The 23,918-nt window shown below is 43.8% G+C and overlaps 1 protein-coding gene across 2 annotated transcripts; it reads right to left on the bottom strand.

Annotated features, from left to right (window-relative positions):
• Positions 1–1,839: 1,839 nt before the first annotated feature.
• LOC147522112 (NAC domain-containing protein 96-like) lies at positions 1,840–23,864 on the bottom strand. 2 transcript variants are annotated; one of them, XR_015212303.1, is made up of 6 exons: positions 23,757–23,864; positions 23,637–23,677; positions 23,261–23,473; positions 13,011–13,252; positions 12,486–12,878; positions 1,840–1,872 (listed from the first exon to the last, which is right to left on the bottom strand). XR_015212303.1 is itself a non-coding variant. In XM_086591187.1 (5 exons), the coding sequence occupies exons 2-5, from the start codon at positions 23,647–23,649 to the stop codon at positions 12,747–12,749; spliced, it is 600 nt and encodes a 199-aa protein (XP_086447313.1). In that variant the 5' UTR covers positions 23,650–23,677; positions 23,757–23,864; the 3' UTR covers positions 12,481–12,746. The 2 variants fall into 2 exon arrangements, 1 of the variants encoding a protein (XP_086447313.1); XM_086591187.1 differs by lacking the exon at positions 1,840–1,872 and having other exon boundaries at positions 12,481–12,878.
• Positions 23,865–23,918: the final 54 nt, after the last annotated feature.

Here is a 23,918-nt window from a genome sequence, read left to right as displayed (position 1 = left end):
ACACTACCCAATATACCACAACACTTCAACCCCATCATCAACAATAAAAAAAAACGAAAACCAACAATGACAAGTTACTGGCGATTTCTTGGCTGCCATTAATAGCCGTTCAAGCTTTTACCCAGCTTCAACAGCCCACCCGACTCTCCAACCACCACCAATGGTAATCCCACTAACCCCACCACACAACAGTTTAACAGTCACGCAAATGGACAGAGGAGCCGCCATTGACGCTCCTCGAAGCTTTGCTCTTCAAAGCTTTGACAGTTTACCCAATTAACACAGTTTCGACAGTTAAATTCAAATCCGAAATTCAATAAAGTTTAATAAAACAGATGGCACGAAGTCCAATACCACGGATAATGAACAGTATCAATACACAGAAAACCATAAGTTCGGTGAAATAGCAAAATAGCTACTCACCTGTAGCGTTCTCCAATTATCAACCAGCTACCAGGAAAAAACTTTCCTTTCCTTCCTTCAGTCAGACTCCCATTTTTTTTCTAAAACCCTCGCTGTGTTTTTTTCCCAAAACTCTACGTGCGAAGACTCCCCGAAAAACAAGGACAACCCTTATCCATTTATCTACGGGCTTTTATCCTTAACTGATAGTTATCCTATATTATTTTATATATTATTCATTATTATTATTATTATTAAAATAAGAGAACTAAAACACGGGGTGTTATAGGGTCCCATTTGTTAATCGTGTGACATATTATATGTACTAATGTACACATCATATAGCAACACCTCATGACAAGAGAGTTAATGGGTTTGGCGTGGTTAGGCATGAGGACCTGCTTTGGGCCTAAAAGCATTGAAAAATATTGAGTAAAATTGTAATAGGCTTTGAGTGGGATATAGAGTTATAGACTATAGTTGGATGACTTGGATCTAGGCAAAGACGGGCTAATGGGGGCCCTATTTTGGTCCATAACCGTCAAGGCCCCAGCCAGCCGCCTATGTGGATTGTCTCCAGGGCCGGCACTGAGTATAAGGCTGAAAATGTTCCTCGACCGAGATTGCTAAGTATAAGTAGGGTAGGGATCGAGTCGGATATGCTATATCCGAATCCCAATCCAAATAGTTTTATAATATCCGAATCCGAACCCGACTCGAATAAATAAACGGATATGAAAATACATCCGAATCCGATATATTCGGTAATCGGGTTGGGTCGGATTCAGATATACCCGACCCGATTCCCTGCCCCAAGTACAAGGTTGGAAGCCAGTACTCTGTCTTCTCATTACAATGGGTGTTAATTTAGCGATATTTGTTTCTTAAATAAAATACTATTATAGGTCGTTGCAATCTAAACAGACCCACGTGCAAATTACACAATTGTGCTACATTGTTTTAAAGAGCGGAATAATGCATCTTTGAGTGCAAAAACCTGATCGGGTAAAGTTACAGTAACAATTATAATTGTGTTGATTGTTGTCTATGACCTTCTTTTAGCATACACAGACACAAATTACACAATTGTGCTACATTGTTTTAAAGAGCAGAATAGAACATTGCAACTTTGAGTGCAAAAACCTGATCGGGTAAATGTATAGTAACAATTAGAAATTATGTTGATTTGTTGTCTATGCCCTTCTCTTAGCATTTTGTGGTGAGTGGAGCCTAATGGTGCTTTTTATTGTATACACATTGTACAGAGTTGATTTCAGAACCATTGCATTTTGCACGGTATTTTTTTTTTTCTCTTTGCGTTATATATTTTTACTTTTATTTGCCAAGTCAATGTTATCCATCTTTTGCTTTGGCTATTTCTTTTTGTATTTCATTACTTGCTTAATTTTATGAAATTACAAAGAACACCAACCAACATCTTAAAAAAAATCCATCATTATTTCTTGGGTACTGTAAATGTGGGTTTTGGTTTACCTTGATGATTGCGTGGGATGAGGGAAGAGAGTTGAGATCTTTTGGAAGGACCGAAGTTCGCCAGGAGCTTAACCGCCTCACGATCCTCTTTTTGGTTTTCCTTTTTCGGGGGAGAGAGGAATCAGGTCCGGACGTAGTTCAAACAGTGGTATTTATAGGCTTAAGGAAATGTCAATCCGAAGACACGCGGTGTTTCTTGTACGTGTAAGGTGGAGATCGTGAATGAGTGTTGGGCTAGTTATATTATAAGTCGTGGTGTCGATTGAGAGTTGGCGGGGTCGCCCTTATTTCCGGAAGTGAGAAGGATCAATAAGATTTTGGTAATGATTACTCCCCGGTGGTGACCTTATTCGGGCGCTCGCCTTTGGCCATGTGTTTCGCATCGAGCCATCTTTGTTTATACCACCCACCGGAAAGGAGCTACTCACGATCGGTCTTGAGGTCGATGTCCCGAAGTTCGCTTAAGCCGCTGCATACATGCGTGTTCACAAAGGAACCGCCACGTGTCGGTCTTGGAGGTCGATGTCCCGAAGTTCGCTTCGCATTACGCGCGTGTTCACAAGGAACCGCCACAGTCGGTCTTGAAGTCGCCTTTATGCTCTGGCGTGTATGATAACCTTATGAGGATATTACTCCCCTACACAACCCCCTCTCAGTAGAGTGTTTATGTTACGGGAAACGTTCTGTTGAGAGAGAAAAATAAAAATGGAAGAACGTGTGGAGCATGAGCGATCTGGAGTGGACGATTCGACTGGGATGGTGCAACTTTTGAATCATGTGGCCTGACAATTTGGCGGGAAAGGGAAGGCGGGTGGATGATATGCACGCGGATGATCATAGCAATTGAGGAAGAAACGCGGTCGGTAGCGTTATACCTGAATCGCTGAAAAGACAAGATCTTGGAACACGGTGTGGGCTAGAGCATAGCTGTAATCATAACTTCTTGGTAACCGAACGGGCGGTTTATACAAAATCAAATTTGGGGGAGAATCACAAAAGGTATTTTGTGTTTGCTTCTTCCGCAAAACGCAAGCTGTGGTTCCTCGTGAGTGCTTCGGCCGCTATTATCTTTCCATTTTCTTTGCATTCCTCTCGTTGAAGTCGCGATTTGTTAAATACGTGAGGTCATTGTAAGGTTGTAGGGTTTACGGCGGCGTAATTGATAAAAAGACTCGTTATAATGTCTAACTCGATGATACTCGATCGAGAAAAAGTTCGGGAGATATCGTTAAGTTGGAGGAGTATGAGGAGGAAGAAGCGTAGCGCCGGAGTTGATGCCGAAGTTGGATGAGGAAGCTAGGGTAGATGAGGGTAATACCCGATCTAGGTCGAAGGTGGCGGCTAGTAACGTTAGGTCGAGGGGAGATGTCGCCATCAAGTGATGTGCCCCTTAGAAGTGTAAACCGTCGTCTTGCGGACTCGCTCCCCAAACCGAGGGCAACAGATGGGATTAATGTCCCCGACACGGAGATATACGAACCACGTACCGAAAGTGAAAATGTTCAGAGTGAGGAATACAATCCACCGAATGGTGGAATAATAATCTGTGAGGGCCACCGAGAGCGATATGCAAATACCGTTTCGAATTGGTATGTGACTTCGCCCATTGTTGGAAGTCTCCTTGTCGGTTCGTTGGTAACACCCGAGATTGTTTAAGGTGTTTGATCCGTTAAACGCGAGTGGGGAATATGACATAGGGGGTATCCGACATAGTGGAGCACTATGTGGTAAGGCGATCCGGGAATCAACTTTAGCTTGCAAACCATGACGACGCTGCGTTACTGCGGATCGATGGAGTAAGCAATGAGGCTGGACCAAGAGGCCGTTGTTGCTAGTTGGTAATTACCGTGGACGGGTGTATATTGCTTAACTAGGATTTGTAACATATCCCTGGGTAGGAACGTTTTTCATTGTTGCTTTTACTTTAACGTTTGATAGCCGTTCTAACAGGCCCTTGTTTTACTTTGATTGCAGAGTTTTCTGTGAAGAAGCGAACTGATCATGGGGAGATAGAGAGGTTCGCGCGGTTGACTCGTGAAGAAAAGCAAGCGAAGCTGCCTGAAGTTGCACACTTCTTGTGGAAAAGGGTGGACCTGCGATCCGAGAAAAAAGGAAGGCGCAAAAAGATCGAGCTCGAGGTCAAACAAGGGAAAAGGTGATGGAGGCGCGAACGAGTGACTTGGTAACGTGAGAGGAGAGGCAACGGGCGCGATGGCGCACGAGGCTTAATTCGCTAGGAGGTGGTGCCTCGCGGTCGAGGATCGAAGCCCGTCCGAAGGGGTTCGATCAACGCGCCTGTGGAATTGGAAACGGTGGTTTTCAACCCTCGAGCGAGGAGCAGGTCGGAGAAGAGGCCGCGCTATGTCTCTGAGGAAGACGCTGTTCGAGTGACTAAAGTAGCGCGGCCCGCTCTTGGGGAAAGCTCCAGCCAGCAGGGGCGGTTCGATGGTGGTCCGCCTGGGGGCTATGGTTTCGGCCAGAGTGGAGCACGACCGAAAGGTGTCATGGACTTGGCCACTTTGGGGGTCCGCCTCGGCACCGGACGGGCGTGAATCCAATCCGGTGGCAAAAGCGAAAAGCTGGCGCGCGCAAGGCGAAAGGGAAGGCGGTTGTGGTTGCGCATTTGCTAGAAGGGCGCTTTGTGTTTTCGGACGAGCATGGAGCACCACGAACCGCGGAAGCGCAGCTGGATCAGAGAAGCTTCGATCGAGTAAGATATCGGGTTGTTTGTTAGAACAGATAATACCGGATGGCAACCGTAGGAGCCGGATGATAAAGGGTTGGTCGATAACTCGAGGCGAATGGAGATTGGCGCAATGCTTGGTATGCGCGGTCGATCTTTGTTTAATGTAATCGCCAGATACACGCCGCTATTCTCGCGGGCGATTAACCACGCGTGTGTTTTGCAACCGGTAAGTGGGTTTCGAAGTTGAAAGAGATTGCCCAGCCATGGAGGCGATAGAGAAGCAATGGTGAAGTCGTCGACGAGTTGAAAAATGTCCCAGAAGCCTCAAGATGGAACGCGAGGAACCGGAAGATCAAGAAAGCTCATCGCTACCGAAGTCCGCCAAGATGCCGAAAGATACCGGGTTGAAGATTTGAGGCAAAAACTACAGGGAGCGGAAGAGAACGTCCTAGCAGCGACTGTGGAAATTGGTAGGCTGAACGAGTATACCTTACACTGCAAGAAGGTTGCTCAGGACGCTACCAAAGCCTATGACGTTCTAGATGCAGATTTCGTTGAACTAGAGGCAGATTACAACGCTTTGAGGACAGATCATGCACGCTGTACATCTCACACCGGGGTAGAACAGGTACCGGGAGTGATGAGTGGCGCTCCTGCTGCCTCAGAGGTCATGCCGGAGATTATGCTATCGCTAACCGATGTCCGCCGCCGCTCCGATGCGGTTGATGAGTTTAGACTTGGATGGAGTTTCTGTGATGGTGACTGGGAGAGATGTTGAGATTGATGAGTCGCTGATGCCTGTAGAACTAATTATGGAGCCCAGAGATGACGAGTTGTAAGTTTGTTATAATCGTTGTCGCCTTTATAAGTCGCGGATACAATAAAGCCGGGTTTCCTAGGGTAACCCGGGCGTCGCCTTTTTATTTGTATGTGCAAGTATCGCGGAGTGACCCGGTATCCCATTCTCGTTTTGGGGGCCATGTGAGGACAAATATTGTTTAGTCGGGTTGGATTTCCGAGTAATCTCAAAGCAACTCGACTAACTTGCTACGTAAAGCTAGCGCAGTCGTTGTTTGTGTGTATGCTACGCTTTGTTGGTTGTTCCCCTATTATGTGTGAATCGCTTGCTTGAGCATAGTTACGTGTGAGTATATTGGTGAGATCAAAGCGTGGTAGGTACATTGCGCTGACGACTTCCCCGCATTATGCTTGGTAAAGCTTGCATGAGCGCCTTGTTGTTACATTGCTTGCACCGTGAGGTGTTGCTCAGATCGAGGCCACCGCATCGTTGGATTCGGGTTCGTGAAGGAGGTCGAATTGTGTTGTTGTTCGCGTCGCTTAACGGCAAGGTGTTCCCGCGCGTCGACACGTGGAGGGATACTGGAGCGTTCAAGGAACATAATGATGGCGTGCAGATGGCGTTTACGCCTCAAGGTAATTATGAGGCGCTTAGGAAAAGGCGTTTCCTATGGAATAAAAACCGCTCATCGAATACCCAAACAAGTATTTGCTTGTCTTCGTGCTAAAGCTTCAGTCTGTAATCTTGCTCGCTTTCGCTTGTCGCGGCATTTCCTCCATTGCTGCTTATTCAGGTATGTTCATTCTCTTCCGTGAGTATTCTTTCGTTGAGAAAAGTTTGGGATAAAACTGTATCTCATGTGAGAATACGTTTGTTTCCTAGGTTTTATCATGGCAATGTGTCATCCATACGCGAGGGGAAAGGACAACATGAGGGAAACTTTTCCGCTGATCATGGAGAGGATGGAGTTTGAACCTCACGTGCATGGTGATCGCGGGAAGAGGAAAGCTACCGGCGTAGAGGCAAAGGGTCATAAACCACCAGGAGGAGTATCGGACGGCAGCGGGCGGCATTGTGTTTAGGTCGCCGCAGCGGTTAGGCGACACAGATCGTCACGCCATGGAGTGTAGCGACCGAGGCAAAGGTCCTGATGGGCCATTGGTGAGAGTTCGTCCCCGCTATTTGTGGTGATGTGGGGAGCGAGTTCTACTACATGGGGAAGACTGGGAAGAAGCGTATGGTGAAACGCTCAAACTGTAGCTTCCACTCGGCGCCCATAGCGACCAGTGTTCTGAAGGGGATCGTACTGGATGGTGATAAGGCAGAGGTGAAAGATGAGGATATGGAGACGTTGCTGGGGACGATGGATATGGCTGCCTGTTTGGTAAGGTCACGACACACTAGGCTGTTATGTCGGTGACCAAAGCAAACTGATTCGTTAACTTCGTTCGTGCAGTTTCTTGCAAGATATGATAAGTTAAAGGAAGTTGTCCAAACCAGTGAGATGGATGACAACCCTCACGTCGAGCTAGGGTGTATGCGAGCTGCGTGGGGGGGGCAGACAAGAGAAAACTAGAAGTGATGACTACCAAGTACCAGAACGTGATGGCCGAGAATGCTGCGTTAGTGACGGACGTGACGGAGTTAGAAAGGGAATTAGCTGTGGTGACTGCTTATGCTAAGAAGTCCCAGAAGGTGACCCGTAAAGCGAAGAAGGCATATACCGAAGCCTGTATCGCCTATGCCGCTCTGGACGAGAAGTATGATGCGCTGAAGAAAATGATTGCGAGCGATGGACGAGGGCATGAGATGCGTGTGATGCTGAGGTCATTTCGCATACCGCCGACTAGCAAAGACACTTAAGATAAGCATGTCATCAATGAGATTTGATAAGGTGTTCTTGATTTGGCTTTGTCAGCCATGGATTGTAAGTTCTGTTTACATTTCCCTCTCTTATACGAGAGTTAACAATAGAGCTGTGTTTTCAGGCTTGCCTGAGCAGTTCGCCTTTTCCCTACAAAGAACAGGTTTCCACGAAAGTGGCAGTTCGATACTTGGTTAATTTTTGTAATGAGCACCGATCTGGATTTTCTGGGTAATCCCAGTAGATCGGTGGATGTAGTTGTTGTGACGAATGGTCGTGACGAGGATAGGAACTGGAATGGCTTCTGTGGGCATACCCAGAGGAGCTGGAGTAACTGTCGGCAGGAAGGCTGGAGGTGTAACACGTGTCTGCGAATCCATTGGAACGGGAACGGCTGGATTGGCGTCTGGAATGTAGTTGGACGACTTCCTTTTCTTACTGGAGCCTCCAGCGTGCTGTTTGGATGTGTTGACTCTGACCTCTGCAACTAGGTCTTTGGCCATGGTATAGCTGATGGGTTCGCTACTTGTGTGGAATGGTGTACTGTCGGTCTTTCCTACTGACAAGATTTGGTTACACTGATATGCTTCCAGCTAATTGCTTCTCAGCTCCATCAATCTTCTGGGGCCTGAAAAACGGAGAACTTGATGCAACGTCGAAGGTACAGCTTGCATTTGGTGGATCCATCGTCGTCCTAATATGGCATTATAAGACGACTGGATGTCCAGGACGCTGAAGCGCGTATTGCAGCTGACTTTGTCCTCTTTAGAACCCACTGAGACTGGAAGAATAATATCACCGACTGGGTCGGCTCTGGAACCATTGAAACCATAAAGGGGGCAATCGGGTCTATCAGAACTGACTTGGGTAAAGTCATTTCTTGAAGAGTGTGGTAAAATAAAATATCGCAGGAACTCCCCGGGTCGATCAAGACACGCTTCACTGTCCAGTCGCTGATCTTGACATGGACGACGAGTGCATCATTGTGAAGAAGGCAGACCTTGTTGAGGTCGGCCTCTGTGAAAATGATATCTCCTGAATGACGGCCTGAGTGACGCGGAGCATGTTCTGCTTGGGAGGTAAAGTGATATACTTCATGAAGAGCGCCAACACGACGTCTTTTCTCTCTTGATGAGGTGATCGAATCATCGGGAAAGTAATCATGTGAATGGTGCGAAGTGTTATCCCGACCGAGGAGTTGTTGTTCAGGCTCATGACGAACGCTCTTGGGGACGCCCTCACGGGGCGAGCTTGGAAGTCTTGATGATGACGGTGATGGGAGAGGCGACTCACGCGACTCGGCCGAGGTGGAGACCGTCTACACGCCGTGAGCCATGAGCTTATGACGCAAATCACCGTCAGGAATGTTGGTGTAATGTTTAATGTGACCCGCTTCGACAAGGTCTTGAAGATAGTGCTTAAGCCCCCAGCACGCATTCGTTTCATGACATTTGGCTATGTGGAAAGCACAATATGGCTTGTCAGGGCGGTCAGCTGGCTGCTTCACGTCTGGGCGGAAGTACGCGGCTCGCCAGATCTTGTCGAGGATGTAACTAGGATAACGTGTCAAGACAGCGAATTCTCTGTTGTTATCACGGCGGGTGCCCGTCTTTGGTGCCCGCGACCTGGAACGCTGATTGGCATGCGGTGTAAGATCAGAGATCGCTGCGACCTCTTGGTTCTCGGCTAAACCACTGGACTGTAAACTTTCTTGCAATTTGATATACTTGTCAACCCGGGCATACAATTCGGATAACGTTTCGGGCGTTCCTTCATCGCGACTCGACAGGTCGGTATTACGACTCGACAAAGCGTTTGAAAATGCGGTGTGGCAAAAGATTCTTTTCAGATCCACTTTCCATGCACAACAAGCAGCAAATTTTGAACCGCCTCTAAGAATGGCGGGCGAATGGTCTCATCTTCTTGGAAGGATAATCGAACAAATGAATCAAGATCCGCTTCTTAAGCGCCTGTTGTGCACGCATCGGCTAGCAAACGGTCGAAGAAGCCGCTCAAAAGTTTTAATAGAATCGGGGCTCGAGAGAAAAACCAATCAAGCGCGCCATCCTCGGAGACCGGGCGGGAAATAATCGACGGTGAAGATAATCATACTCGTAAGAACCGTAGGGCCAAACTCGAATGTATCGAGCCACGTGTTGACCGGGACAGTCTTTGCCGTCATACATGGGAAAACGTGGGTCGGATAAAATCTTGAGGAGAGGATTTTATCGAGAACATCGCACAAACGGGAGGCGCGGTATGTCTTGAACATCTTCCTCGAACAATATGGGTTCGTCTTTTTCGACCGCGACTTTGGCCGATCCTATGTGACAATTCGTTAATCTGGCGATTAACCTCGTTGATACCGTTTTCAAAGAACATTGTCGGCTGGGTTTTCGCCGACACGCGATCGACTTGGGTTCATAAAGTAGCATTTTTCTTGCTCGAAAGCAAGGAAATACTTTCATTTGTGACACCCAGCTAGGGGTGGAAATTTGGCCCTAACGACCCTAACCCGGCCCTGACCGACCCGACCCTAAGCCCTATAAAGCCCTCACAACTAAAGCCTTCACAAAGTTTAGGGCCGGGCCGGGCCGGCCCTAATGCCTTCTAGGGTAGGGCTAGGGATAAGATTCTAAAACATAGGCCCGACCCTAACCAAGCCCTAACCGGCCCTGTTTCACACTTTCACTATAAATACACATACCATAATTGTCGAACTCTTTGTTAAATATTTTCAATTAAAATAACATTGTCCTTTGTAATTTATCACTTACACCTAAGGGTACTTCCAATAACTTGTCTTATATAACAAAAACTTGTCAACTTAACGACCATGAAGAACAATGAGCACTAGCCTAATAAAAATAAGACTTTATTCCTTTGATCATCAAGTCAAAGTTCATAACTTATTATTCTCAATTTCTTTTCTCACTTATTTCTTATAAATTATATTTTTATTCACATCCAAGCCAAGTCTAAAACTAAAGATTTCCTTCCACACCATTAAAGCAAAATACAGAGCAGACATTTGTAACATAGAAACAAAAAAACAACCTTTGTCAGAAAAATGACATTTGTAATCTCAAATCTTTCTCCATCACTTGTTCAAAAGCCAATATTTTCATTTCCATATACAAAGCTTGAATCACTTTTAAATTAGAAGAAATGTAATATTATATTTGTTTGAATCTATTATAGAAATAATTTATGATATTACAAATAGTTTAACAACTTCCATGACCCTTAACCAAAACTATTATGTTTCTTCTTTATATCTATTACTTCTTCCTTTAAAATGATAATATAATTATTTGTCTATGTATTTCAATTTAAAATGTAATTTTAGTGAGGTTTGAGTACAAGGAAGAACAAATTCCAAACTCTCGATGTACTTCAGTTCATTAGATTGTGGATGTGCATTTTAAAATTTTGGACTTATATAAGATTATTACTAGATTGGTTGGACTTTGAGTTTGTAGATTATTGTACATTTTTGTAATATAAATGAGTTTTAAAACTGATGTAGTAAAAAAAAAGAAAATATATAGGCCCGGCCCTAAAGCCTTTAAAGAGGGCTTAGGGTAGGGTAAGGGTTTGAGGTTTAGAATTGTGACCCGGCCCTATATTGACTTTAGGGCCGGGCCGACCCGGCCCTAATATTTGAAGGGCTTTAAATGTTTAGGGCTGGGCTAGCCCAACCCGGCCCATTGCCCACCCCTACACCCAGCTGTTCGGCAATGTTTTGAACCTGAGCTTCGAGGCTGACCATGCTTCGTGGGTTTGAGAAGTGCAAAGTGTTGAGTTAGGGTAATGTGATTTCTCAAGGAATCGAAACCACAGACGGCGCCAATGTAAATGTGGGTTTTGGTTTTCCTTGATGATTGCGTGGGATGAAGGAAGAGAGTTGAGATTTTTTGGAAGGACCGAGTTTGCTTGTGAGCGAACTGCCTACGTATTCTCTTTTTGGTTTTCCTTTTCTGGGGGAGAGAGGAATCAGGTCTGACGTAGTTCAAACAGGTGGTATTTATAGGCTTAAGGAAATGTCAATCCGGAAGACACATGTGTTTCTTGTACACGTGTAAGGTGGAGATCATGAATGAGTGTTGGGCTAGTTATATTATAAGTCGTGTGCTGATTGGGAGTTGGCGCGGTCGCCCTTATTTCCCGGAAGTGAGAAGGATCAATAAGATTTTGGTAATGATTACTCCTGGTGGTGACCTTATTCGCGGCGTTTTGTCTTTGGCCATGTGTTTGTACCGAGCCATCTTTGTTTATACCACCTACCTGAAAGGAGCTACTCACAGATCGGTCTTGGAGGTCGATGTCCCGAGTTCGCTTAAGCTGCGCACATGCGTGTTCACAAAGGAACTGCTCACAGGTCGGTCTTGGAGGTCGATGTCCCGAAGTTCGCCGCATTACGCGTGTTCACAAGGGAACCGCCACGTCGGTCGGTCTTGGAAGTCGCCTTATGCTCTACGCGTGTATGATAACCTTATGAGGATATTACTCCCTTACATTAGGGTAATGTGATTTCTCAAGGAATCGAAACCACAGATGGCGCCAATGTAAAAGTGGGTTTTGGTTTTCCTTGATGATTGCGTAGGATGAGGGAAGAGAGTTGAGATCTTTTGGAAGGACCGAGTTCGCTTGTGGAGTTTAACCCGCCACACGATCCTCTTTTGGTTTTCCTTTTCGGGGGAGAGGAATCAGGTCCGAGGTAGTTCAAACAGGTGGTATTTATAGGCTTAAGAAAATGTCAATCCAGGAAGACACGCGGTGTTTCTTGTACACGTGTAAGGTGGAGATCGTGGAATGAGTGTTGGGCTAGTTATATTATAAGTCGTGGTGTCGATGATTGGGAGTTGGCCGGTCGCCCTTATTTCTGGAAGTGAGAAGGATCAATAAGATTTTGGTAATGATTACTCCCCGGTGGTGACCTTATTCGGGCGCTCGTCTTTGGCCATGTGTTCGTACCGAGCCATCTTTGTTTATACCACCTACCTGAAAGGAGCTACTCACAGATCGGTCTTGGAGGTCGATGTCCCGAGTTCGCTTAAGCTGCGCACATGCGTGTTTACAAAGGAACTGCTCACAGGTCGGTCTTAGATGTCAATGTCCTGAGTTCGCTTCGCACATGCGTATTCACAAGGGAACTGCTCACAGGTCGGTCTTAGAACTCGCCTTATACTCTACGCGTGTATGATAACCTTATGAGGATATTACTCCCCTACAGGTACCCTTATTTCTTTCTTGGGTCACGACCTTGTATTTGCACACACACAAAAATTACATTGAAATCTGAGCTAGAATCCTCAACAAATTGTTCCACCTAAATAACTGGGAAATAAAAACCTCATTATTTGTATAAATTGGTGTGTGGGCCTTATATTGAGCCACAATTCCTGCTTGCTAGCATTGATTTTACTAGTACGAAAATCAGGAGCTCCCTTGGCTAGACGGTGTTGTCATTTGCAAATTGTACGTACGTGTTTCTTCATTCATGTTGGTGTCTCTTCATTCATGTTGGTGTCTGAGTGTTCAACTGCACTTTCTGGGGGAACTAGGCCTTCCTCTGTCAAAGTACTCGTGTGATTCTTGATTTCAACTCTGCACAATACAAGATGCTCAATCTGGCACCATGAGAGAATAAGAAAATATAAGAATTTCTTCATTATCCAAAAAAAAAATCAGAACACAATATAGTATGAAGTGCATCAATTACAAATGTAACAAAAGAAACAAGTTGGCCAAGGAGTACATACATTGTTTGCTAGGTTGAAATCATCGCTGCTTAGACTATACTCTTGCATCCGGTAATCAGATTTTTGTCCGTTTTCCCAGAAAAAAACCAATATCTTCTTGTAGCCAATAATTTCATTGTTATGTACTATTTGCTTCTCTTCATCACAGGCCTTCCAAAAGCCTTTACTTGAAGAGCGAGTACTATTACTACGAATTTTAGTGAAAAAGAATGCTTCCTTCCTCGTGCCATGCACAAATTCATCTGAAAAAAGATATTATCAATAAGCCACAGAGTCAATTCATGTAAAAAGCATCACAGGGTCACTAAATACTAAAATGTCCATCTGAAAGTTAAATAGTTCAAAGTTCACCGGTTAGGAATTGCAAATTCATCTTACTATATATGCACAAACTAGATCACGCATATAATGATTCTCTTGTTTTTACATTCACTATTTTTTTTTTGAACTTTCTGGTACTATTGAATCAATAATATTGGCACCAACTAATATATCAATTATGTACACGTACTGAGTGCAGATGGTTACGTCCGGCAGCAAACATTGTGAAGATCAATACCGATGGGGCTTCTATAGGTAACCCAGGCCAAGCAGGCGTGGGAGCTGCCTTCAAGGGACTGAAATGATGCTTTCCTTTTTCCTTATATACGGTTTATAGCCGGAAAATTGGTGTCAATACCAATTATGTAGCTTAATGCATGACAATAATTGACTTATATTTAAAACAGGGGGTTCTCATTTGTAAACCAATCGTTAATAATACAAGTGTGTCGTGTTTACATCCATACTCTTAGTGTTCTCTATTGTTCTCATTATTCTCTTAGTTGCTCATTCTAATTCCTTAGTAAGTTTGGGGATTTATATTCTTGTAAGGCATTGGGGAGGATGACTTCAGTGATATTGGGAGTAATCTAAGTGCCATCGCGGTAACTAGCAAGTGTCAAGTCTAGGTCCGTGATAGGTAGCTGTGACTAAGGGGTGGAAGACCGACTCAAAAGCGGCCGTCATAAGTTTTGGTAAAAACTCAATACCGTGGGAACTAAAGAGTAGGTGGCTAGAGGGCCAGTCCTGGGCCCATGCTGTCTAAGCCCTTGCATAGAGTCCCAAAAAAAAAAAAAAAAAACAAGGGCCTCGTTCTGCTTACAAAAGGCTACTATAGTGTTAAAAAACCAATAGAAATCCATTACAAAAGCCCAATCCATGAAAAAAAGAAACAAAAAGACCCATATTTAGAGAACTTGCATAGGGCCTATTGGAAGTTAGGGCCGGCCCTGGGTCGCTAGCAGTTAAAGGGAAACTTGATAGCTGGACTATGACTCATTCACGGAGGGAAGCTAATTTTGTAGCAGATATGCTTGCAAAACCTAACATGCACATCTCTAAGTAGTTTTGAACCTTTTGTGTATGAAGGTAAACCATATTGAATTTACAAATGGGACATGGTTTACTTGAGATTTAACTGAGCATAAATGCTGGTACTTGCCAACTCATGTTGCAACACCAATACAATATATCTATCTATATATTAATATTAAAGCTCCCACAAGGGGTATATTTTTAGGCTTAAGCGCCATCTCTAGTTCTCTGCTTGCTTTGTTATGGAGTGGGTGCTTGCGGGTTGGGAGAAGAGGGCATTTCCATCGCGAAGGATTCAAGATAAAGAGATAGCAAGCCGGAAGGACAACGGGAGATGATCGTTCGGACATGAGATGTGGACGAGTTTTAGCCTAGCTCCAAGAAGAAGTACCGGGACCTCATTGAGCACAAGATTTGAGCAGCTAATGGAGAGCACCACGTTGGCTTTAGGGCGAGGATCAAGGAGGTGCTTTTTTTTTAAGGTGAGGTACTCCTGTGTGATCGCGGATTCCACGGTAGCTGTAGTTCTAGCTCTACATTAGGAGCATGGGGGGTTCTTTATTTAGATAGATAGGCTGAAATGTATAAAGTTCGAAATGGTGAATTCATTCGTGCTATTCACCAGATATTAAGTGATGAGTCTGTCCGGCCTTATTATAGCCCATGATTCATAGCGCAACATAAGGATATGAGGGAGGCTGCTCATGCGTGACCGCGCTAACTTAATAACTCAAAATGAGGAACTACTGCCCTTTAGATCAACCCCGCTTCTTCATCACTCTTTGGTGACGTAAGGGATTTTGCTGGTGAAGGCGATGGAAACTCTGATTTGTGGATTTCATTTCCTTCTGGGGGCTGCAGCAATACTCAACTATGCTAGCCTGCGAGCATAGGCCATGACTAATTAGGTGGGGTTTGGCCGGTCGCTCTCAAGATTCTTATGACTAGTGAAGGAAGATAAGAACTCACTAACTGAAACCTACTGGTGGGTAAGTCGGCCTAATCGAGTTAATGAGGACTTGACCTAAGCCTTTAGCCAGAGGATCTTGGTCCAAAAGAGAAGGGAAAAGGAAAAGAAAGGGGACCTACCAAATAGAAAGTAACTGATGAACAAGTCACATGATTCCTGAAACACATTAAGAAGAGCGAGTACAATGTTGTCGAGCAGTTGAACCACATGCTTGCACACACAAATCTCCATCCTTGGTTAATGGCTTCAGAGGTGCACAGGGCTGCTCTGTTGAAAACTTTGAATGAGGCACACGTACCGTTGTCAGACATCACTCTTGAGAAATTGAAGCACTTGGTAGGTCATGTTTTGGCAACGCGATCACCTTCACAGATGTTTTTATTCCTCCAGAGGGAATTGGACATAACAAGGCACTCTATGTGGCAGTGAAGTGCAAGGAGCTAGCCAAGGTACCAGTCGACAACGGGTTGGCACTTAACATATGGCCACTGGTCACATTTCATACACTGGGATTGGATAGGGCTACAATACGCCCTTCTAACACGATTGTCTGAGCATTCAACGGACCTAAGAGAGAAGTCATGGGAGAGGTTGACTTGCCGGTAGAAGTGGGTGTCCTTACACATTTGAGATCACCTTTCAGGTCTTAGATATTCCAGCAGTGTACAACTTTCTGCTCGGTCGTCCTTGGGTGCATCCAGCCAGGGCCGTCCCTTCTAGTCTCCACCAGAAGGTGAAATATGTTGTCAAGAATCATCTGGTCACAGTTCATGCTGAGGATGATATACTGATCTCTCATAACCCGTCAATCCCATTTGTGGACATAGAGAACGACCGAGCTCCCGACTCATTCCATTCATTCGAGGTCATCTCGACCACCTTCATAGCTGAGGTATCTAGTATTTCCGAAGCAACGACTTTCGGAGAACTGTATGATGGTAGCTAGGCTCATTGCTGGAAAATGGCTACAAGCACGGATCGAGAATTGGGCGTGAGTTGCAAGGGTCGCCGATTCCGGTTCAGATTCAGAAAGCAGGAAAGCTCTTGCTAAAGCCCTTCGGTCACCTTGCTTGGGGGGATCGGATCCACCAAAGCTCCTGCCTTAAGGCTACATAGATAAGATGGCTGGATCTAATCCATTCTTTTTGTCCTGATCTACAAGTCTAAGTATTTCTCATTCTCTTCTTTTTTCTTGAAAGCTTGAATGGGACCTCAGAAAGAAAGACTCCAGTCGTGATCTACACGCCAATGGTTCTTCGTCGCTAACAACATCCTCACCAGCAGCCTTCACTTTGACCTCTATGGCTATCCTGGTGAACTAGGAAACTATTCCATATCTCCCTGTAGAAGCATCCTCTTCGTTAAGATCCGGCTATCTTATTTTAAGAACATTTGCGTTTCACACCCCTAGCCAGTCCCCCTTTTAATAGGCATAAGCCCCCAACATAGAAAAAGAGGTGTAGGAACGAACTAACGACAGAGAGCTGGATCATAACGTGAAATCAGTCCTAAAGTGGGACGACGTGGATCAGTCCTCGGTAGTCAAGGTCTAGCGGAAATAAACCTGAAATCGATGAACCTCGGTCAGCTGCCAATGGGATAAGTTGGACGAATTGAGATTCGAATCCAATCTAGAAGAGGATCCACTTTGAGACCCAAAAGAAGCTCTTTTCTATTCCTATCAGCTCAACACTTGGTTTTTGGTCATCAACCACCCGCTTTGGTTCAGAACATAAAAGACAACTTGAAGGGATATCGCCGTGGGATAGGAAGAAAGCTATCTTTGAAAGAAGCGGCTCGCTTGGCTGTACCGAGTCGAGTCCTGAAGAGCTCACATCTTGAAGAGGAGTAACAGGACGGGCGGCCCTCCCTCTGCTCGGGAGTTCCTTTTTCTCCGTAGGTAATAAGTTACACAAACTTTAACCAGAGTTGGAGAAGGAAGATTTAATAGCCTACTGGTCCTAAGGTTCCTTAACTGCGTGCAGGTTGATTAGTAGTGGCCCCTACTTGACTAAGGGTATAGGGCTAGGGGGTTTGGGAAAGACATGGAATAGATAACTCTAGATACTCTATAGCTTCCCTCAGCGATTTTTCAAACTTATGAGTTAGCGTATTGTATAGAATAGATAGTCTATGCCCCAGTACCTTCAACCATTGCTGTAGCAAGTAATCACTTCGATTCCCTTTCCTTTAATCGATTCCAGTTCACGATTTCATTCAATATATCTCCTTTCCAGTTTCTGCCTTTGAGCTAAGCCTCTTTATCAGTAGGTATTGTATTGGAAAGGGTAAGGTGCTTTCCTTAGTTCTCCGTCCTTTAGATAAATAACTCTATTTTTCTCTTTCTCCCAGGATAATTACTTTCTTTCTTATCTACTTCCGACCGCCCATGCCGCTCCGCCCTCAGATCGGGGAAAGGCTGAAACATGGGCTGTGAGGGCAGCTAACTCCATGTATTCTTGAATCTATAGACCCTTCGAACACTATCGTCTGCTCAATCAGTCAATTGAATCGTGAATAATCAATGGAGACCTCAGCTCAGCTAGCTATCGCGTGAAGGAAGGAAAGGTCGCTCTCGATGACTTGGAAAAGAGGTGTAGATTCCCGCTCCCATGGGACTTGCCTCTGTCTTCACCATCCCTGCCAGGCAACGATTCGATCGATTCCTTTCTCCAGACCTTGTTAGCTCGCCCTTGCATTTCATTCATAAGGCTTTCTTGGCCTCCTTCCTAGTCCCCCAGCCGAAGCTAGTACTCTATTATAGAAATTCTAGAATTAGGTAGGCTACCTTGAATGGAGGTCCAGTCCCGTCAAAGCAGTTCTTTTTGGTACACTCCGTGCCCCTTTTGGACTTCGTTCCTCCGCCATTATATACTTTTGTTTGCCCCCTTTTTTTACTCCCTATTGGACTAGGAGACCTCGCCACTCACCATGAAGTGAAGACAGGGATGAGAGAAGGGGATCTTAATATTTATACAATTCATCTAATTATTCTTTATAGTACAATACTTCAGTACACTTCGCTCCTGCTTACCCGGAATAGCATGAACTAGGACTCTCTCTTGTGTTTGGCTCCAACTTGACTCCTTGCCTCTATTGTAGGGCTGCTTCCAGCTCCGGGAAAGGCTATTAGAGAAGAAAGAAAATAGGCTTTTAGACCTGACTTCCTTCCTGCCTTAATAGCCAATCTTTCCCCTCGCAGTCTTCGCAGTTTAGCATAGCGTGCATGGGAACTTTTATTTGCAACAAATAGAGAGAGCTATCGTTTCCGCAAACCCTCGTCCCATGCTTTGAATGAAAAGCAACAGATAGTTCCAGAACAGAATGAGAAGCAAGGCACTGAAAGGGGTCTTGAAATAGGGAAGAAATCAGTTGAGAGTGGCATGGTAGCCCAAAGAAGCAAGGAACTAATGGGGTCAGAAGAGAAACATCACAGATTCCAGGAATTCAGATAAAGAATACAAGTGGAGGGGATCCAAAAAAACCTACTGCAGTGGTTGCCAAGTACAATCACTATAATCCACCACCAAAGTCTAAATGGTTAATGTTGGATGCTGGAATATGAGAGGGTACAATAAGGAATTCAAGTACATGGAGGTAAGGGATCTGATCAGAAAATACAGTATAAAGCTCATGGGGTTATTAGAAACAAGGGTGCAACAAGAAAACATGCAGGGAATCAGAAATAGATGTTGTGCAGGCTGGTAGGTTATTGAGAACTATGATTACAGTGAACTAGGTAAAATCTGGGTTTGTTGGGATGCAAATGAGTGCATAGTTACTGTTTTGAAGAAAGAGTTGCAGTGCATTACTATGGAGGTGGAGCTTAGAAATGGTAAAAAATGTATAGCAACCTTTGTCTATGGTAGCAACACTAATAGTGAAAGAAGGGTGTTGTGGAATAGCATAATGGATTGGGCCTGCAAAATCCAAATGCCTTGGATTGGGGGATTTCAACTCAATAATGGACTCTCAAGAGAGAGTAGGGAGCACTGAGGTAAGGCCAGTACACTTTGCCGATTTTTTACATTGTGCAACCATGCCAGGCCTTGTTGATATGAAGTACACAGGAAACTATCTTACTTGGAACAATAGACAGGAAGACAGAATGAGTTGTAAGCTAGATAGGGTTCTTGTAAATGCAGAATGGATTGGTGAATATGCAGATTATGAGGCAGGGTTTATGAATCCAGGGGTTACTTCTGATCACTCATCCATTTGCGTATACTCTACAAAGCAGAAGAATCAGAGGAAAAGGGCAGCGAAAAATCTAAAAGTCTTCCTGCCCGAAAAATGTGATATCCAGGCTGCTCTATCAACAAGAGCCTTTGTCTTGGTTCAATCCTTTGAGCTCTCCCTCATGCTTGCTTTGTGGTGCCTAGTCGATCAGTCAAAACTCATCTGCACTCGCTGATCTGAAGTCAACCACTTTTTTGTAAGTAAGAAAGCCTTTCACTCATTGGTCGTCTTCGCTTCAAGTGCTCTCGTGCACCATCAGAACGAAAGCACCTCTCGCCCAACGGCTAGAGCTATGCATAAGAATTTTTTCAAATGAAATCACATGAAAGAGCATTTCAAGAGGTCTCAACAGTAGATACTGACAACTAAAAATTTTCCAATTTCGTTCTCATTCTACCAAAGAAACTGGTATTTTGGACCTACCATAGAAAGGAAAAGGGATAATCTAGTGCACTCTTCCAAAGTTTTCCTAGTCAAAGGATATCCTGCTCTGCAAACAACCCAAAAACTATTTTTCTACCAAACATATCTCAAAGTAACATTTCCATCGACACTAGACAGACTATGGGTACCACAAAGCTCTAACCAGTCCCACCCTACCTCGTTGAAAGAAGATTTTCTTCATCTGATGTTGATACTGATGCGAGCAAGGCGATGATGTAAAGGTGTCAGACGGATAGACAACTTACTTAACCTTTTTGAGTCGATGGGACTTACCAACCTCTCAAAGGGTGGATTTCCTCGAGAAAGGCTTTCTGCAACTAGAAAATGAGAATATATAGAATGAGATTGAGAGTTTGTTAATGGGGACTTCTAAGGGGCGATTTTAAGCCTTAGGGGTATTTTAGTCTTTTAACAAAAGAAAAACAGAAAAAACATGCAAAAAACAAGTGAGTTTAGGGTTCCTGCAGCCGTAAACCCTAGCACACCAGCTAGGATTTGCAATGAAGGAGAGGAAGATGAGAGTAAAACACCCACAAATGAGGATGAGGATATGGAATTTGTCAAGTCTGTGTTTCTCAAGAAGTACGGAACTGGACCTTTGGAGAGATTCAGGAGAAAGCTTGATATGGCAGAAACCAGTGAAAGAGATCCAATTATGGATGAGGCACTGGATATAGCATTATGCTATCATGAAGCAACAGCGAGTGACAAAGAGGCTTCGACTACAGCAGAAGAGGTGAGCAAGACAAAACAAGATGGAAACTTTGCTGCCATGAAAGGTAACTCAGTGAACACAGAAGGAAGTTCTACTGCTGTTGTCGAGCACGAGGAGAATATTGAAAAGACTACGATGGCTTCAAACACTAGAAGTACATGGGCTGAAGTGATTGGGAAGACAGCTGCTGGAAGAGAAGAACTGAGCTTTATCCACCTACCATAGTTAATGGGAAACCAATCATTCACGTAAAGAGTACACAATTTACTGCCTTTAACAAGAAGTTCGAAAACTTGGTGGTTGGATCGTTTGTTGGTAAGAGATTGAACTACAACTATGTAAAGGAAATAGTTAGTAGAACTTGGCGTCTAAAGAACTTCACGATGAAACCTTATGGGGACACGATGTTTTCATTCCAATTTGAGAAGGAAGATGATCGGAAGGTAGTCCTGGATATTGGATCATTTCATATAGCAAGCAAGCTATTTGTTGTGTTTGTGGAGGCAGAAACAAGAGAATTGAAGATGATTCCGATATGGGTTGTGGTCAAAGGATTGCCAATGGAAATGTGGAACAAAGATGGGTTCAGTCAAGTGGGGAGTGCAATAGGAGTTCCGATGTTCACAGATCGAGTCACAGAGAGCATGGGCAGAACCTCATATGCAAGACTTTGCATAGAAATTGAATCAAAGTGTGCATACCCAGCAGACATTCCTGTAAGCCTAGATCAAAGATGTGCATACAAGGTGTCATTCGAATACAACTGGAAGCCCCCATGTTGCAGAATGTGCAATGTATTCGGATATACTGACCAAACATGCCCGAAGAAACCCAAGTCTGAGATGGAGGGAAACAAAGTTTGGTTGAAAAGAGAAACAAAACATGAAGATGTTAACAGAGAGTCTAAGGAAGAAGGTGTTTTGAAAGAGGCAGTAGGCAAAGAATCAATAGGAAAAGAAAAGAGACAGGAACTAGAAGTAGAAGAGGTGCAGACCATTAATGATGAGGAAGGATGGGAGTCCCCAACCAAAAAACATAGCTGCAAGCCCAGGAGCATTGCAAGTGAAAAGGAAACAGGTGGGGAAGAGGCTACAGGCCAAGGTATGAGGATAATAGAAGTCAGTAAGGACTCAAGTACAGCAGAAACACAAAAAGGGGATACAGAAATTGCAGAAGAAGTGAGGCAAAGGATTCAGCTGCTGCAACATGGGGACAATAGATTCAAGCACTTATTCATAACAAGTGGAGAGACAGAAGAGAGTACACAAAAGAAAGATGCCATACCAGCGAAAGACACCAGAGAAACATCAGAGAGGGCTAAAACAGTTACTGGTAGCAGAAAAGATGGGACTAAACTTAGTCCCAGTACACACCCTCACCCTCTTTAATGATAAATTTTGCTTGTTGGAATATGAGGGGTTTTAATAGAGCGTTTAAGCAAGTTGAAGTTAAACATATGGTGAGAAGTATGACATCAATATAATGGGATTGGTAGAGACAAGAGTCAAGGAGAAAAATAGAGAGAAAGTAGCCACAAAAACCTTCACTCAATGGCATATAGAGGACAACTATAATGGCAGTGAAGGGGGAAACATATGGTTTTGCGGGGACCCTAGGGTATGTACAACAACAGTCTTAAAGAAGGATACTCAACACATAACTATGGAAATGGCTACAATAACTGGGGAGGAGTTTGTGATATCAGTAGTATATGCTAGCACAGAGATGATCACAAGAAGAGAGTTATGGAGGAGCATTATTAGTTATAGAAACTTGGAATGGGGATTTCAACTCAATTCTAAAACCTGAAGAGAAAGTAGGAGGATTAGAAGTAAGGTCTTATAATTTACAGATTTTCTGAACCACATCTGAGGTTAGGATATGTTAAAGGAATCTATTCACATGGAACAACAAACATGAAGATCGGATTAGGCAAACTGGATAGAGAGAAAATGCAAATGGACGGTGAATATGGAGATCATGTTTGAGTTTTTAAATCACGATCTCAGACCACACACCCCCATGGTAGTCACTCGATGATACAGAGAAACCAGAAGAAAAAATCATTCAAGTTCTTTAACTTTTGGTACAGAGAAAAATATTTGCTAAATACAGTTGAAGAACTTGGGGAAGTGAGGCAGTGGGTAATCCTATGTATGTCTTCATGAGGAAGCTGAATCACAAAGGACTAATACAGTGGAACAGAAAATTTTGGCAATAAATTGAAGCCGGTACAATAAACAAAGAAAGCATGGATGCAAACAGAACTACATTGCCATCGAAAAGTTTTAATAGGACAAGAAAAGGAAAAACTTTTTGTACAAGCTTACATCTGAGGAGGAATGTATAAAAGTCCACAATCAAGTGATAGGTTCGGGAGACAACAATACAAAATTCAAGACTATGCAAGCAAGAAGAGTTACAAACAAGATTACATGTTTGAGAGATTACACCTACATCGAGCATACAATTGCATGCTAATATGCTATACCAGAAAAAAAAAAAAAAAATTTTTGATTGACTTACCTATAGGAAGTTCATCTGGATTGTAACTATACACATCCATCTCGTTGATTATCTCACAAGAAGGATCTGAACCACAACTTTTTAGAGCAAGGTAGTGGCCCACTAATTCAGCTTCGGTCGGGGCAAAGTGAACTCCCCTTGGAATCAGCCAGTCAGAAGCATTAGGACGTGGAATAGAATAATAAGGATTTCGTCGTACATTGGAAATGGATGCTGATGATGAAGACATGTTTAAGAAAGAAAGAAAGAAAGAAAAGAGCTAATGAGTGTTTAGATGGGTGAAGAAAGATTTATATCCTAAGTATTATATTACAATGCAGAAATACAAGGCTATATATTGAAGAAAATAGGTACCAAATTGCCGAGAGAGTTTTACCTGGTCTAGACATGGTTTAAAGTTCCGTTGGTGATGGACTCCTGCAAAAAAAAAAAAAAAACATTATACGATCGAAAGTGTTCAACACTTAAACATGACAATAGAAATAGAAAAAATTACCTGCTGAGATTTCAGAATAGTTTTAGGTTAGAAAAATTAAGGGAAAGTAGCCGCCGTTTATTAGTTCTCGTTTTCTATTTTGTAGACAAATCTTTTAAATCAAAAAGGGAAAAGTTTCACCCAAAAACTTTTATAAATCATTCAATAAAACCGATAAAAACA

Source organism: Coptis chinensis, chromosome 1 (assembly GCF_015680905.1).
Source record: "Coptis chinensis isolate HL-2020 chromosome 1, ASM1568090v1, whole genome shotgun sequence".
In the NCBI taxonomy this organism is placed as follows: domain Eukaryota; kingdom Viridiplantae; phylum Streptophyta; class Magnoliopsida; order Ranunculales; family Ranunculaceae; genus Coptis; species Coptis chinensis.
The sequence above is the reverse complement of the archived record's forward strand: the minus strand, read 5'-3'. Positions and strand labels throughout refer to the sequence as shown.